General features: G+C 39.1%; 1 protein-coding gene across 1 annotated transcript in view; it reads right to left on the bottom strand.

Annotated features, from left to right (window-relative positions):
- The window catches only part of CFAP74 (cilia and flagella associated protein 74), a 132,863-nt gene that overhangs the window by 27,278 nt on the left and 90,002 nt on the right, over positions 1-15,583 (bottom strand). Inside the window, exons 23-27 of the mRNA XM_051988786.1 lie at positions 8,295-8,382; positions 5,401-5,574; positions 4,447-4,580; positions 2,859-3,135; positions 1,882-1,986 (exon numbers count right to left, since the gene is read on the bottom strand). Coding sequence (XP_051844746.1) covers positions 1,882-1,986; positions 2,859-3,135; positions 4,447-4,580; positions 5,401-5,574; positions 8,295-8,382 — 778 coding nt within the window. The remainder of the gene's footprint in view (positions 1-1,881; positions 1,987-2,858; positions 3,136-4,446; positions 4,581-5,400; positions 5,575-8,294; positions 8,383-15,583) is intronic.

Below are 15,583 nucleotides of genomic sequence, written 5' to 3'. Positions count from 1 at the left end.
GGGAGAAACCGCTTTAGTGGAGTGCCTCCTGGTGGCTAAATCAGATATTACACTCTGAGTTAATTCAAAGCAGCTACCAGCCTCCCCTCTCTCCCTTCCCCTTTCCGTCTCCTTCTCTCCCTTCTTCCCTCTTTCCTTCCTTTTTTCTTTTACTTCTTCCTCCCTCCAAACCACACTTCCTTCTCTCCCTCCATTCTTTCCTTCTTTCCTCCGTCTCTTGCTCCCTTCCTCTCTCCTTCCCTTCCTCCCCTTTCCTTCCTCCAGTGTTTCTTTCTTCATTCCTCCAATCAAACCCTTCATTTCCTTCCTTAGCCCCTCCTTCCCTCCCTTCCTCTATTTCTCCTTTTTCCCTCCTTTCTTTTCCTTCCTTGTTTTCCTTGCTTCCTCCAATCTGCCCTTCTTTCTTTCCCTTCTTTTCTTCTTCCTTCCTTCCTTTTTCCTTGCTCTTCCTTCCTCCTTTCATTACTTCTTTCTTTTCCTTCTTCATTTTTTCCAATCAAATCCTTCATTTCCTTCCTTCACTTCCTCCTTCTCTCCCTCCTTTCTTTCCTCCCTTCATTTCTTTCCTTGCTCTTTTCTTTTCCTTCTTTCTTCCTCCAATCTGCCCTTCCTTCTCTCCTTTTCTTCCCTCCCTTCCTTCCCTCCCTCCCTCTTTCCTTCCTTCCTTTTCTTCCTTCCTTTCTCCCTTTCTTCCTCCTTCCTTCCTTTCTCTCCTTCCTTCCCTTCTTCCCTTTTCCTGTCCTTCCTTCTTTTACTTCTTCATTTCCCTAATCAAATCTTTCATTTCCTTCCTATACTCTCCCCTTTCTTCTTCCTTCCTTCCTCCCTTCCTTCCTTCCTTCCTTTCTCCTTCCATCCTTTTTTTTCTCTTCCTCCTCCCTTCCCTCCTTCCTTCCAAATGAAGATTTATTAAGCACTTACTATGTACTGTACACTCTGCTAAGCCCTGGGGACACAAATATCAACAAAAGAGAAAACCCCTTCCCCTCAAAGAGCTTACCTTTAGTCAATCAAGAAATATTTATTAAGAACCCACAAGAATAAGCAAAAGTTAGCTTCTTCTCTTGAGGACTTCCTAGAGTTGTATAAACAAATGCTCATAGAATGTGGAGATCCTATATTCAGTGAAATATTCATGTACCATTCTGAATACTACTACTATATATTGTATATGTATAGTATATATAATTTACCAGTATATTAGTGTGTATATATATCTATCATCTTTATCTACCTATCCATCCATCCATCTATCCGTCTATCCACCCACCTACCTATATCTGTCTGTCCATCTGTCCATTTAGCCATCCATCTAACTCTGTCAGGGGCACCATCATGCATAAACTGCTGGGTTTAGGGCCAAAAATGACTTCAGGCACTTAGCTGTGTGACCCTGGGCAAGCCATTTAACCCTGTTTGCCTCAGTTTCTTACCCTGTAAAATAAGCTGGAAAAGGAAATGGCAAATCACTCCAGTATCTCTGCCAAGAAAACCTCAAATGAGATCACAAAGAGTAGGATACAATTTAACTATATATACAAATATATGTATATAGGACAAACATATATACATATATTGTAGGTGTATCTGTGTGTGTGTGTGTGTGTGTGTGTGTGTGTGTGTGTGTGTGTGTGTGTGTGTATTTTGGGCTTCCAAGGGTAGGGGGCTACCCACTGCACCACCCAGATGCCTCATTAGAGAAATTCCTTCAAGGAGGCCTGAAGTACAGGCAATGCCGTTCGATGGTTAATTATGAATAAAACCTGGTTTCTTTACAAAAAGGGTTTTGGAATTTACATTTTTCAGTAATTGTGACCGGCCTTTGTCACCATCCATGGGATTTCATGTGGTTTTACTGCTTTTGTTTTTGCTGGGCCATACCGGTTTTAGTTTTACTCCCAACTTTCTGTTCCTCATTTTCACGACTTCTGTTTTGATTGTTGTCTCTGAAATCTCCGGTTTGAAAATCACTTCAATCATGCATTTCTGGGAAAGAATACAGAAAGAGCAGAAGTTGGTGCTCAGAGGGCAGTCACAAGGAAGGTAAGTGTCTTTAAAAAGCTTTTTTCTTCTTTAAACTAAAAATATGAATGGGAACATCAGAGGCCCCTCTCAGTTTTCTGCCTTCTTGCTGTAAAAAAAAAAGAGCTCTGAGCCTTGTGGACATTTTTAATCCCTAACTATTTTGAGATGGGATGATTTATTGAGCAAAACAAGTGACTTCCAGGGGCACGAATTGTAAAAATGCCTCTACATCCCCCTCTGTCACTTTCTTGAGGACGATAATCACACTGACGTTGTATTATCAACCTTTTTGTCCATAGAACAAATAAAACTTTTAGAATTAAGAAAAACATATTGTCAAATATTTGTAATAATATAAACGAGACGCTTACAAATGTTCAATAAAAATTCTCTCTTTAAAAAAAATTGACTCCCCGGGACCAACTCCCTAAAAAAAAAAAATTGAGGAAAACCAAGTCCCAGAAGGCAGAAAGCCAGACATGGAGTCAGAAGAGTTACGTCACTCTTCAGAGATGACTCATTGTCCGGGCTTGGGCGAGTTTGGTCTCCCAGAACCTCAGTTTCCCGATCTGTAAAATGGGGAGATTAATGCCATGCTGTTTGTCGGTTTACTGACTTTGCACATTGTAAAAGTAGCCCATTTGATCCTGGGATCAGATGCTTGGTTGTAGCACTTAGCTTAAGTGTTCGTTATGAATCAAGAATAACATTCATTCATTACATTTATTCCCATTCTCATTTGAGAATTGGGGAGCAAAAGGGTGAAAAACAGATCAGTTCTTATGCCCAAGCTGAAAAGTCCCTCTTTTTTCTTCCCTAGGGCCCCCACTCACCTTTCCTGGCCACACGGTTCCCACAGAGGGTATGATCATGATGGGGGCCTTTTCTGGCAAAATGAACTCAAAAGATGTGGGTCCCACCGGCGCGATTTCCCCGGTCCCAATGCGGGGGACGGCGTGGGTCAGGGGATTCATATTGGTGTGGGAATTGATCACATACAGGGTAACTGCTGACTTGTCAAACAAAGGTGTGGCTTTGAACTGTATTCGGTTGTGAGACAGTTCCAGAGGGGGGTGGACGCCGATGGCTTTGATGGACAGTGGAAATTCTCTGGAAGGCAAACAGAGATCAGGGTGACTTTCCAAGTCAGCTTTCCTGAGGTGGACCCTAGAGCAGTCCCTCCCTTCTTAAACTGGGTCTACTCTTCCGAGATGCCATGGAACAAAACCAGACCTAACTGTGGGCAGAGATGGTGAAAATGTCACCAGGGAGAATAGAAAGATGCTTTTCTTATAAATAGGAGAGAATCCAAATAGCAAGAGAGAGAAAAGGGAGAAGTTTCACTTCCTCTCGATAAAAAAAGAAAAAAGGCAAAGATTATTGCCTTTAAAAACATTTTATTTATCTAATATTTCCCCCAGTTACATACAAAATCATTTTTTCTATTTGTTTTTGATTTTTGAGTTCTAATTCTCTCCCTTCTCCCCACCCACCATTAAGAAACCACATGGGAAATTGTACAAAACATTTCCATAAAAGTCAAGTTGTGAAAGAAAACATAGATCTCCACCCTAACTAAAATAAGAAAAATTATTTTTTCTGAAACAAATGACACGTTGATGAAAATATTCATTTACACAAAATGGGGAGCCTATGGTGGTTACCAATTCTCTACCTTTCCCAATATTCCTTCTTTTTAATTTTATTTTTGTTTCTTTTTTGGAGGCAATTTGGGGTAAGTGACTTGTATTAATTAAAAATTAAGTGAAGAACAGAGAGAGAAATGAGAATGCAAAAGTTATCTAAGTCAGCAATGTCTAGATACCCCATGTTGCCAGCAAGTTCAGGACTCGCATCCTAATGATATTTGCTCGAGCAAGATGGAACGGAGCACCCAGGGCTTCCTGGAATACTTCTGGAGGAATACTGAGAGGGGAAGAAGGGCACCATCTCTTCTGCCCACTAGGTTCTTTTTCACCCAGCCCTGTATTTTCTTTCTTGCTCAGAAGGAAACTTGAGTTAGCATCTTTTCTTCAGCTGTCTTGGCAGCTGGGATGCAGGCTCCAATGGGATCTAAAACACAGGGTCCATTTAAAAGACTCCCCAGGTCAGAGGACGTGATGGTCCAGTCATCAGTAATATGCTATTTCTCTCGTTGGAGGTGGGCGGCTGCCAAGGGCAGATTGCTCATCCACTCCCCCAAAGGTTCACTAATCTGGGAAATTGTTTTCCCTTCGTAAGGTCTACTGGACATCAGTGCTCTGAAGGCCTTAATGTTCGAGCCCCAGGCCAGATGGCTCTCCCTATGGATCATGCCCCTTTTAAATGGTAAGAGTGTAAAACAGGGTGGTACGGGATCCAGGGATGCACTTGGGAGCCTGCCCACCGTCTAGGGTTCCTCTAAGGAGGTTCCCACCTCACCTGTTAATTTCTGTAATGCATTTCACTTGGAAATCATATTCCCTTGCTCTGATGGGTTTAAAAATGACATCGAGAAGCAAAGCTTGCAATGGTCGTATAACTCCAAACCCATCATTGGGCTGAATGTCCAAAACCTTGAAAGAAAAAAGGATATTTAATGAATGAAAGAAAGCTGGCAATGATTCTTCTTATTCTTCCTCCCCTTCCCTCCTCTGCTTTTTCTCCTCCCCGCCTCACTCCCTGGTCCTAAACATCTTGGACAGGGGATGGGATGAGTTGTAAGGAGTATAGGGATAGGAATATGTGTTACCCCAGGGGATTTTGGGGAGGCATTTAACCCAACCCCTTTATTTTTACAAAGGAGGGGTCTGAGGAATTAAGTGATCAAGGTCACCTGGGTAGTTCAGTAGCAAACTAGGGAGCCCTGTTTCCTTCATCACACTCCCTTGGGGTTTAAAGTAAACCCTCCCCCCGAAAAAAACCAAAAAGCTAGCCTAGGGGCAATTACATGGTACAGTGGGTAGAGCACCAGCCCTGAAGTCAGGAGGACTTGAGTTCAAATTCAGCCTCAGATATTTAACACTTCTAGTTGTATGACCCTGGGCAAATCCCTTACCCCCAATTACCTCAGCAAAAAACAAAATAAATAAGTAAATAAATAAACAAACAAACAAATAAATAAATGGATGAATGAATGAATAAACAAACAAATGAATAGGAATAAATCAATGAATAAATAAAAAGATAAATAAGTAAACAGATGAATGAATAAGATAAAATAAAGAAAACTAGCCCAGCCTGTTTCAGCAACCTCATTCTTGGGTGCAAAACACCACCAGCTCAGCAATTTCTGAGGCAGCTTTTGGGAGCCACCGCAGGAGGGAAACTTTAAGTACAAGGGCAACCCAATAACACGGGACATCTGAGTAGTTAGGCTAGCCAGGAGACAGGTACCTTTGGGACACTGATAAATCCAAACTCCTGAGGGAGGAGAGATTTATTAGTGAGAGTAATACTGGTATAAACTGCTTCGTAGATAGTGACGTATCCAAAATTCAGTTCTTTGGGTTCAATTTCCAAATCAGATGTTGTGACGACGGCATGGACAGTGAATTTCACAGACCTTTTCTGAAAAGGAAGAAGGATATGTGGGAAAGGGAAAGAGCAGCTTCCTTCCATCAGGCACTTTCTGTTAATTTAACACAATGTTTTTTCACTGAGGATTATTGTTAATTTTGTTACTGTTGTTAATGGGAGCCATTGGAGGGAAAGATTATAAATACACATAAAAATAAATGAATTTATTTTTGAAAACCCAAAGTGAATGGGAAATGTCTGCCATTCCAAAGTATCTAGGATCTTCTCAGTATGAGCATTCCCTTCAGTACAGAGATCACGTCCATCCACACTTGCCCTTCTACTTGACTCTTGTCCGCTTCATCCCACGTGTTTGCCCACAGCGGGGTTCCTGTCCAGTAACTTGCGGCCTTTCTCATGGAATATACTGATGATGTTCTCTGCTCATCCCTCGCTCCTAGATTCAATCTCTCTCCAGAGATTAAATGAAATGAAGGGTAGTATCTCATGGGAAATGTCGCACACTCTCTGGACTAGACTGTGTAAGATTTGGCCAGTTCCAAGAGTTGGAGAGAAGTGAGGGGATGTTGTAGAATCTAGGAAGGGGAAAACCGAGGGACAACGGTAGCTGAGGTGGATGGTAGCCCCAGGGAAGCAATTCCCCTTTCTAGGGCCATGGGGAGAAGATGGGAATTCAGTGATGATGTTATCCAAAAGGTCACTCTCCATTCTGGCAGCTCATTTGCGTGACTGACTGGACAGACTGAAGATACCTTGTGAAGAATGTGGCAAAACTCCACTGTCCACGACCCAACTCTCTCCACAAACCGGAGTTTTTCACTAACAAGGTTGTCGTTTATTATTTCCTTTTTTTTTTTTTTATTTTGTCATACCCTTTATACCAGAGATTCTTAACTTTGGGGGTGGAAGAGTGGTTTGTAAATTTGCATGGGAAAAAATAAATGAGAACTTTGTTTTAATAACTTTCTTTGTAATCTGTTTTATTTTATTTTATGCATCTAAAAATATGGTTCTGAGAAGGTATTCACAGGCTTTGCCGGACTGTCCATGAAGACCACGACACAAAGAAGGTTAAAGATGTCTCTTTTATTCTCTTTCTATAAAACTTTGGACACTCAAGAGCTCTATTTGCTAGATGCCTTTAGCTGGGAGAAGGTATTTGGTGGTTATATTATGTATATTATATTAGTTAATTATAATTATTAGTATAATATCAACAATAATACATAATACAGTAATGTAACAATAATTAATATATTAATAACACATAACATTAATTATATGATATATAAGTTGGAAATTCTCACTTCTAGCTCTGTGTGTGGGTGTATATAAAAGGTATATATTCCCTAGGGACTTAGCAAGTTACTGTTTAGTCTTATGTACGGTTCTATAACTCTTCAAACAACCATAACTTCAAACTTGAATTTGGGATTCACTTTCTTTTCCCCTACAAGAAGCAGAATTGGGGCTTTCAAGATTTGAGAGCATGATGATAGATCCCTAAAACTCTGACCTTTAGCTGGGAAGAGAGAGTGTAAGACTATATGGTTCTTTCTTTAGATTTCTTTTGGGTTTCTGACCCTTACGATATATAACAACACCTAGAGATCACATTTCTTTAAGGTACTATACACTAGGGAGTCTTAATTTTTTTTTTTTTTTTCATATCGTGGATTCCTTTGAAAGTGAAACATACCCATACATAAGACATTAAAGTTTCTCAGAATTAACAAGTAGAAATAACTGGAAAAAACATGTAGGAAGCTACAGAACTCAGACAGCAGAAGATTTACACGTGAAAAACCATGCAGTGGTTTCAATGATCAGGAGAAGAGACAAAAAATAAAAGACCGGGAGAAGATACTACTGAAATGAAACATGTCCTGCTTCATTTTTATATGTAGACTATGCTTAATTAGCTTTCATGTTAAACATATATATTATTTTGTGGGATTTTTTTCCTGTGAAAGTTTAATAAAAGAATCAGGGTCAGAAAAAAAGTGAAGCTTATTGATCCCTTTTTCAAAATAATGTTTTCATTATTCAAAATAATATAATATAAATATTCAAAATAAAATATACTTGGGATTATGAAAGAAGCCACTTATGTGAAACACAGCTATAAAACTACTTTTAATAATCTCTCCTTTCCACTCTTTCTCCCAGGTCAGTGTCCCCTGTAGTAGAATGTTCATGCCCACCCTGTCTCTCTCTCCATTGACCTTTTTCTGATTCCCACCTTCTGCTTGTTGGAGTTATTGTGTTCCATCTCTAGGAGAATCTTGGCAGTAAAAAGATTTTCTCCCTTCCAGGCTTTGTACTATTCCAAAGGCAATCCAATCATTCCCCCCACTTTCTGTTCTAGGGCCATTTTCCACTGGCAATATCTGTCCACAATAACGATAAATGAAATATGGGTAGTCCATTCTACTAAGTACCATGGTTTGGACAATAGGCAGGTTTTATTTACTCTGTGTGTGTGTGTGTGTGTGTGTGTACTTAGATCAAACTCTTCTGAGTGATTATTAATCGATTCCCAGGTTATATAAACATCAAAGGTGGATGAACAGCCCTGAGAAGAGTTCATTCAGCAAGCCCTCCCGAACACCCATAAACCTTGTTTACTAAAATAATAATGGGAGAATGGTTACTCTTACAGCTCTGATCAAAGATCAGCCTAGATTCACATATGTCTGAGCCTTGGGCCTGTAATTTAGCTGACAACATCAATCGATTGTGTCACTGACCTGATCAGCGACTCTTATGGTCATGGGGGCTTCCAGGACTCTGGTCTCTGGGTCAAAATACTGTCCTGCATCTTCTGGAAGAGAGAGTCTGAAAGAGAGAGGAAAAGAATTTTAACACGTCTTTTCTTTATGTTTATCAACATATTAGTAATATATATATGTTATATAGCTAGTGGTTATCAACATGTTATTTTATAAATGTATGTGCATAAATATATTATATATACATATATGTAGCTAATGGTTATCAACTTATTAGTTTTATATATATATATATATATGTGGGCATATACCTATTATATATATGGTTAGTGGTTATCAATATATTAATTTTATATATGTATGTGCATATACATATTCTCTATATGGCTAGTGGTTATCAACATATTTGTTTTATATATGTATGTGCAAATACATAATATATATTACATATATCGCTAGTGGTTATGAAATCACAGGGCATTAGAAACATGGTACAATAATTATATTATGAAAAAATAATTCTGTTTAGAACTCCCCCCATCACACTCCCCACCTCCCCAGGTTATGATACTGCTAAAGAGCTTGGCAAGTGCATTCATTCTGTAGATTTTTGAGGTCAATGAAGATCCAGTTCTTAACAGGTAAGACTATGGTTCAAGGAGGCTGGTAGCCTTCTGATAGTTACAGGTATCGGTTATTCACAAAGTTTTGTTGGAATTAAATATTTCTAATTCAAATCATAATTAAGAGGCAGCTAAGTGGATAGAGGTCAAACTTTTGACCCAGGACAAATGATTTTAATCTCTGCCTGCCTCAGTTTCCCCAACTGTAAAATAGGGATTAAAAATAGCACCTATTTTGTAGGATTACTGTGAGGATCCAGTGAGATAATCTTTGTACAGCACTTTTCACAATTCCTGGACATAGTAGGTGTTTAATAAATGCTTATTGCCTTCCCTTACCCCATTCCCCATTAAGGATACAGTAAATAAGGTTTGGGGAGAATCCTTTCATGACAACTAGAATATAATTTATCTGTGATATGTTTTCATTGTTAACTATGGTATGAGGCTTTCTTAAATCAAGGGTCATTTGGACATGATGTGAGAGATCAGTTAGTCAACAACCATTTATTATATATCAGGCATTATGCTAAGTGCTGCAGATACAAAGAAAGGGGAAAACCCAGTAGTCTGCTCTCAGGGAGCTTCCAGTCTAATGGAGGAAACATGAAAAACTATCTATAAATGAGATATACAGGGTAAATGGAAGGCAATTTCAGAGAAAAGGAGTTGGGGGTGGGGGGTGGGAGGGACCAGAGATTCCAGAATCCAGGGAATCCAGGAGGCAGGAATAAGAAGAGAGTGTCTCAGACATGGAGCACAGCTAGAGATGGAGCATCCTCTGTAAAGCTGGTATGGTTGGATTACAGAGCACAAAGTGTAAGAAGGTTGGAAAAGGCTTTAAAATGCAAGCAGAGGCTTTGATATTTCATCTTGGAAATAATAGGTTGCCATGGCATTGACTGAGAGGTAGAAGCATCCAAATGGTCAAAACTGAGCTTTAGGACGGTCCCTCTGGCAACTGAATGAAGGGTGGATTGGTGCGGGGATGGGTCAAGGAGAAGGAGGGAATTGGTCCAGGAGACAGGTGATGAAGGCCAGAGTCAGGGCAGTGGGTGAATGAGCAGAGAGAAGGGGATGCAGATGAGAAATATTTAAGGCTAGGGATGACAGGATTGGATGACAGTTCGGTTCTGGGGGGTGACTGAGAATTAAAGGGTGGGGGTCACAAACCTTGGTGAGTAGGAGGATGATTATGGTCTGAACAGTAATAAAAAATTGGGAAGAGGGGAGGTTCCTAATAATGAGTTCTCTTATGGACATGTCGAGATTGAGATGCTTATAGGACATCCAACGTCTGGGAGATGTCCAAGAGGCGGTGATGGAACATGAGATTTCAGGAGAGAGCTTAGATAGATTTGAGAGACGTGCTCATAAAAATAATTGCATACAGGGGAACTAATGAGATAATCAAGTGAATAGCGGAGAGTCAGGATTGTTCAACTGGAATCCATCCATGGATGCCCAAGGGGACTGTGGCTCCATTTCAGAAAGTCTGTGAGCTCCGATGGAAAAGGGAGGGAAGCATTTATAGAACACCTACTATATACCAGGTACTATACTAAGTGCTTTGCAAGTGAAATTAGCTAACATCTGTCAGAAGGATCCATGCCCACAAAGCCAGAGGAAGGTCCTCTCCATTCACACATAGTTTTTCTATCAGCAAATACACAATCTCATAATACTTTCATCCAATTCTCTTGTGAGTCATGGCAAATTAAGCACGTAAAGAAAAATAATACAGCTGTATCTCCCTTCAGGAAGGACACATAATCTTGAGCAGCTGCTTGTAAAAATAATTTAATTATATAATTAGTGCGACTCTAATTATGTCTTAATAAAATTGAGCTTGCTATTTAAAGGCATCCTACAAAGAATCCCTTTGAAAAAGGAACAATCAACTAATGACTTACCTGTGATTAAATCTCAATTTTCATCGGTTTTAAACTGAGCCCCTTCTCCAAGTCTTTTGCTGGGAAGTGCCCGTGTTGGGTTGGGAAGCCTCAGTAACAAGTCAGGGAAATGGGCTTTTATTGGACAAGTCTCCAAAGAGAAGGACAGAATAAAGGAGTTGGGGAAAGACATTTAAAGACCATGTTAACCAGGTGATCAAGAATTTGTTCCTTTTAGTCAGGACTTGGGGCTCTGTCCTTGCGGCACAACTGCTAGTATGCTTCCTCCTTCTACTACTTTTGTAGTACCTCCCTGTGTCTGTCTCTCTCTTCTTTCTCCTCTTCCTCCTTCTCCTCTCTCTCTGTCTCTCTTCTTTCTCTCCTTCTCTTACTCCTCCTTCTTCTCCTCTACCTCTCTTAATCTCTGTCTTTCTCTGTGTCATATACATAGACTACATTATGTGGTATATATTACATATATAAATATATGTGTATATATATGTAGACATACACAAACATGCTCATGCATGTGCCTGTAGTATCCCCACTAGAATGGAAGCTCCCTGAAGGCAGATATCATTTTCTTTATCCTTAGCATCTAATACACATTTGGCCCAGTTTTCATTATTGTTCAATCATTTCAGTCAATCATTTACTCACATCTGACTCTTTGTGACCCCATTTGGGATTTTCTTGGCAGAGATACTGCAGTGATTGGCCATTTCCTTCTCCGGCTCATTTTACAGATGAGGAAACTGAGGCAGGCAGGGTTAAGTGACTTGGCCAGAGCCTCACAGCTGGTATAAGTGAGAACTCGGGTCTTTCTGACTCTAGGCCAGCTGCTCCATTCATTGCACCACCTAGCCTACCTTTGGCAGGTAATAGAGACCTAGTAAATGTTTAGTGACTGATGCAATGAATTTAAGGACAATTGTTAGTACAATCCGAGCTTTAAGGAGAGGTTGTCCTCCCTTGCTGGCAAAGCTTCATGCTCCAATTTAAATCCTTGAGTTTATTTAGTGCTGCAAAGGGACAGGACCAAGGTGTTCAAGGTCATGTCCTGAGCATCATTTTCCCGAAATGCTGCCATCCACCAATCCCCAAAACACTCTTGTCAGGTTCCTGAATAAATCCAGTTGTTTTTGTCTTTCTCAGGGAGCCAGATGATCACAGGAAAGACTATTTATTGACCAAAAGTCAAGATCGCAGCAAATGCTGGCTGGAAATGACTGATTTTTCTAAACTAACCATCTGGTGCAACTGAACCCGAATAACCAAACAGAGACTTTGTATCTCAGAAAAATTGAGTAAATGAGGCTCTGGGGTTTAAAAAGGGGGACAATTATAATCCTCAAATGAGAAATTTTGTTCCTCTAGGAGTCTAAGTTTGCTTCTCAGACACTCATAAATACTTTTGATGATTTTTCCGGATTTAAAGTCTGTAGTGGCCAAAAATATCAATCCTGATCATGGAGTCTGCCATCCACCAATCCCGTCCTTCCCATCTCACACCCATGAATAAATCTAAGTCGGGTTCTGTCTCCTCTCAGATAAACGGAACTGAATAAGCCTCCTGGTCAATTTTGTCAAGGGCACCTGGGTGTCACAGTGGATAGAGCCTAGGGCCTGAATCACAAAAATTCTAATTTGATTTGAGATACTTCCTGGCTGTGTGATCCAGGGAAATGCACTTCATCCTATTTGTTTCCTCATATAAAGTAAGATGGAAAAGGAAATAGCAAAAGTACTCTATTATCTCTACCAAAAAAACTTCCAAATGGGGTCACAAAAAGTCAGATATGAGTACAGTGAATTTTGTCAGTGAGCAAATAAATAAGAAAATGTATTAATTGCCTACTGTATATGCAAAACATTGTTAAGAAAAATCAAAAGAAAAATAAAAGTTAACAGAATTGAATGACTAGAGGGAAACTGTATTTAAAAAAAAAAACCTCATGATAAAAGATTAAACTTTCTATGTCCACCTGAGACAGAAGTTAGATAGTAAATGAACAAAAAGACTAAGCCATTTGTTCTTCCTTTTAAGTGTCTTTTGTTAAATATCATCTCTCTGAGTTAAGAACACACAAAGGCCGCCCTACCAAGTTGGGTCTACCCAAGATCAATGGCGTCCTTTCTCACCACAGACCATATTGTTTCTTTGTATATAACACAATGATATTTCAAAGAATTGTAGATACTTTGCCACCAGGGGTCTCGGAAATCCTTTGGTCTAATGCCCTCATTTTGAAGTCTAAAAGGGGAAGTTGAGTTGTTCAAGATCACTAGTCTTAGTGAAATGGCTGGTACATAGTAGGCCCTTAATAAATACTTGTTGCCTGAATGGCTGACATGGATAATGAGTAGCTGAACTGGGGTTCAGCCCTCGAACTGCCGATCCAAGATCCAAGACTCTTTCTTCTAAGTGAATCCCATTTTTCAAAGATTTTTGGCTCTGCCCCCAGCAATCCCATTTACACATTTCCAGCAAGCTCAACACAGGCGTTCACTTGAAATACCGATGTCCCTATTTATAACCCCCAGAACTGAAAGCAGTGGGAGGAAGTCTCCCCCACACCAATTTCCACAGTGATTTGACTCCCACTGCCTGATTTCTATGGAAGCTGAAGGCAACTCTCAAAGCTTTATAACTAACTGCATTCAGACTGTTTGATTCTCTCAGCCCCTTGAATGGGATGTCTTTGAAACTGGGACAGTCGCTGTTCATTATTCCATTGGAAATCATTTCCAAGAATAATCATCGAGGTAAAATTCTGGATGAGGCTATGAGTCTAGTTGGGCACCCCAGACTGAAATCTTGTTTCTGAGGACGTCTCTTTCATTTCCAACAATCTTTTCCTTTGAGTTCTAGTGAACCTTCCCATAGTCCCTATTCAAGAAAGGAAATGAATTTTGGAGCTTATTACTGTGAAGATGTCAATAATAAATATAAAAGAGATTCATAAATTTCAATAGGGTGATATATAATTATTCCTTTCATACTGAAACTTTCATTTATATATTTCTATATATCACAGGTTGGCATAAGAAATCAAATGGGAATTTTTGGGGAGTTTTGCAGAAGCTGAGGATGGCATATAAAGGCCAACAGATGATAAAGAAAAAGTTTAGAAACTCATAAATGCATAAAATATATGCATATTATTGTAAAAGTCAACATATTTTATCTTTAAATACCATAATAATTCAGATTCAAAATAAATAATTTTTATGGTATAAAAGGAGGATCAGAAAATTGTATATGGATATTCTAGATTGCAGGGGTGCTGTACCCCTAATCCTCATGAGATGGAAGGGATAACTGTAATGATTGGCTAAATATTCCTTATATCTCTTTTTTTTTAATTGAAGTTTTTTATTTTTAAAACATATGCAAAGGGGCAGCTAGGTGGTGCAGTGGATAGAGTACCAGTCCTGAAGTTCAAATCTGGCCTCAGACACTTAACACTTCCTGAGTGACTCTGGGCAAGTCACTTAACCCCAACTGCCTCAGCGGAAAAAAAAAAAAAAAAAAAAGGAAAAAAAAGCAAGGATAATTCTTCAACATCGACCCTTTGAAACCTTGTGTTTCAATTTTTCCCCCTCCTCCCCATGGCAAGTAATCCAATATATGTTAAATATGGCAAAAATATATGTTAAATACAATATAGGCATATATTTTTATACAATTATCTTGCTGCACAAGAAAAATCAGATCAAAAAGGGAAGATAAGGTCGAAATGAGTTCATGATTTAAACATAAAGAATGATAAAATAAGCAAATTAGAAGAACCAAGGATAATCTACTTCTCTAATCTGTTGAGAAGGAAAGAATTTGTGGCCAAAGAAGAACTGGAGTTCATTATTGAACACAAAGTAGATAATTTTGAACCAAGGATAATCTACTTCTCTAATCTGTTGAGAAGGAAAGAATTTGTGGCCAAAGAAGAACTGGAGTTCATTATTGAACACAAAATAGATAATTTTGATTATATTAAGTTAAAAAGATTTTGTTCAAACAAAACTAATGTAGACAAGATTAAAAGGAAAGCAATAAACTGGGAAAACACTTGATATTTTTCCATTTGTTTAGATCTGACTTTATTTGTGTGGAAAGTGTTTTATAGTTTTGCTCATATAGTTCCTGGCTTTGCCTTGGCAGATAGACTCCCAAATATTTTATATTATTGAGAGTTATTTTAATTGGAATTTCTCTGTATCTCTTGCTTCTGGACTTTGTTGGTAACATATAAAAATGCTGATGATTTCTGTGGATTTATTTTGTATCCTGCAACTTTGCTAAAGTTGTGAATTGTTTCTAGTAGTTTTTTAGTTGATTCTCTAGGGTTCTCTAAGTGTACCATTATATCATCAGCAAAGAGTGATAATTTGGTTTCTTCATTAACTACCTCAATTCTTTTAATCTTTTTTCTTCTCTTATTGCCAAAGCTAACATTTCTAATACAATATTGATCAGTAACAATGATATGGGCAGCCTTGTTTCACCCCTGATCTTAATGATTCCCTTTGCCTCTTGACAAGCTTCTCATACTCTATGGGAATCAGTCAATCCACAAGGATTTATTGTTATACTTTGCTCCAGGCACTGTGCTAAACCCTGGAGTTACAAAGAAGAAAAAACAAAAACAAAAACCAGACACTAGCTAGGTGACCCTGGGCAAGTCACTTAACCCTGCCTGCCTCAGTTTTCTCATCTGTAAAATGAGCTGGAGAAGGAAATGACCAAGAAAAACCCTAATGGGTCATGGAGAGTCAGTCAAGTGAGCAACTA

The sequence above is a fragment of the Antechinus flavipes genome, chromosome 3, assembly GCF_016432865.1.
Source record: "Antechinus flavipes isolate AdamAnt ecotype Samford, QLD, Australia chromosome 3, AdamAnt_v2, whole genome shotgun sequence".
NCBI lineage: Eukaryota > Metazoa > Chordata > Mammalia > Dasyuromorphia > Dasyuridae > Antechinus > Antechinus flavipes.
This window is presented reverse-complemented; position numbering and strand designations above follow the sequence as displayed.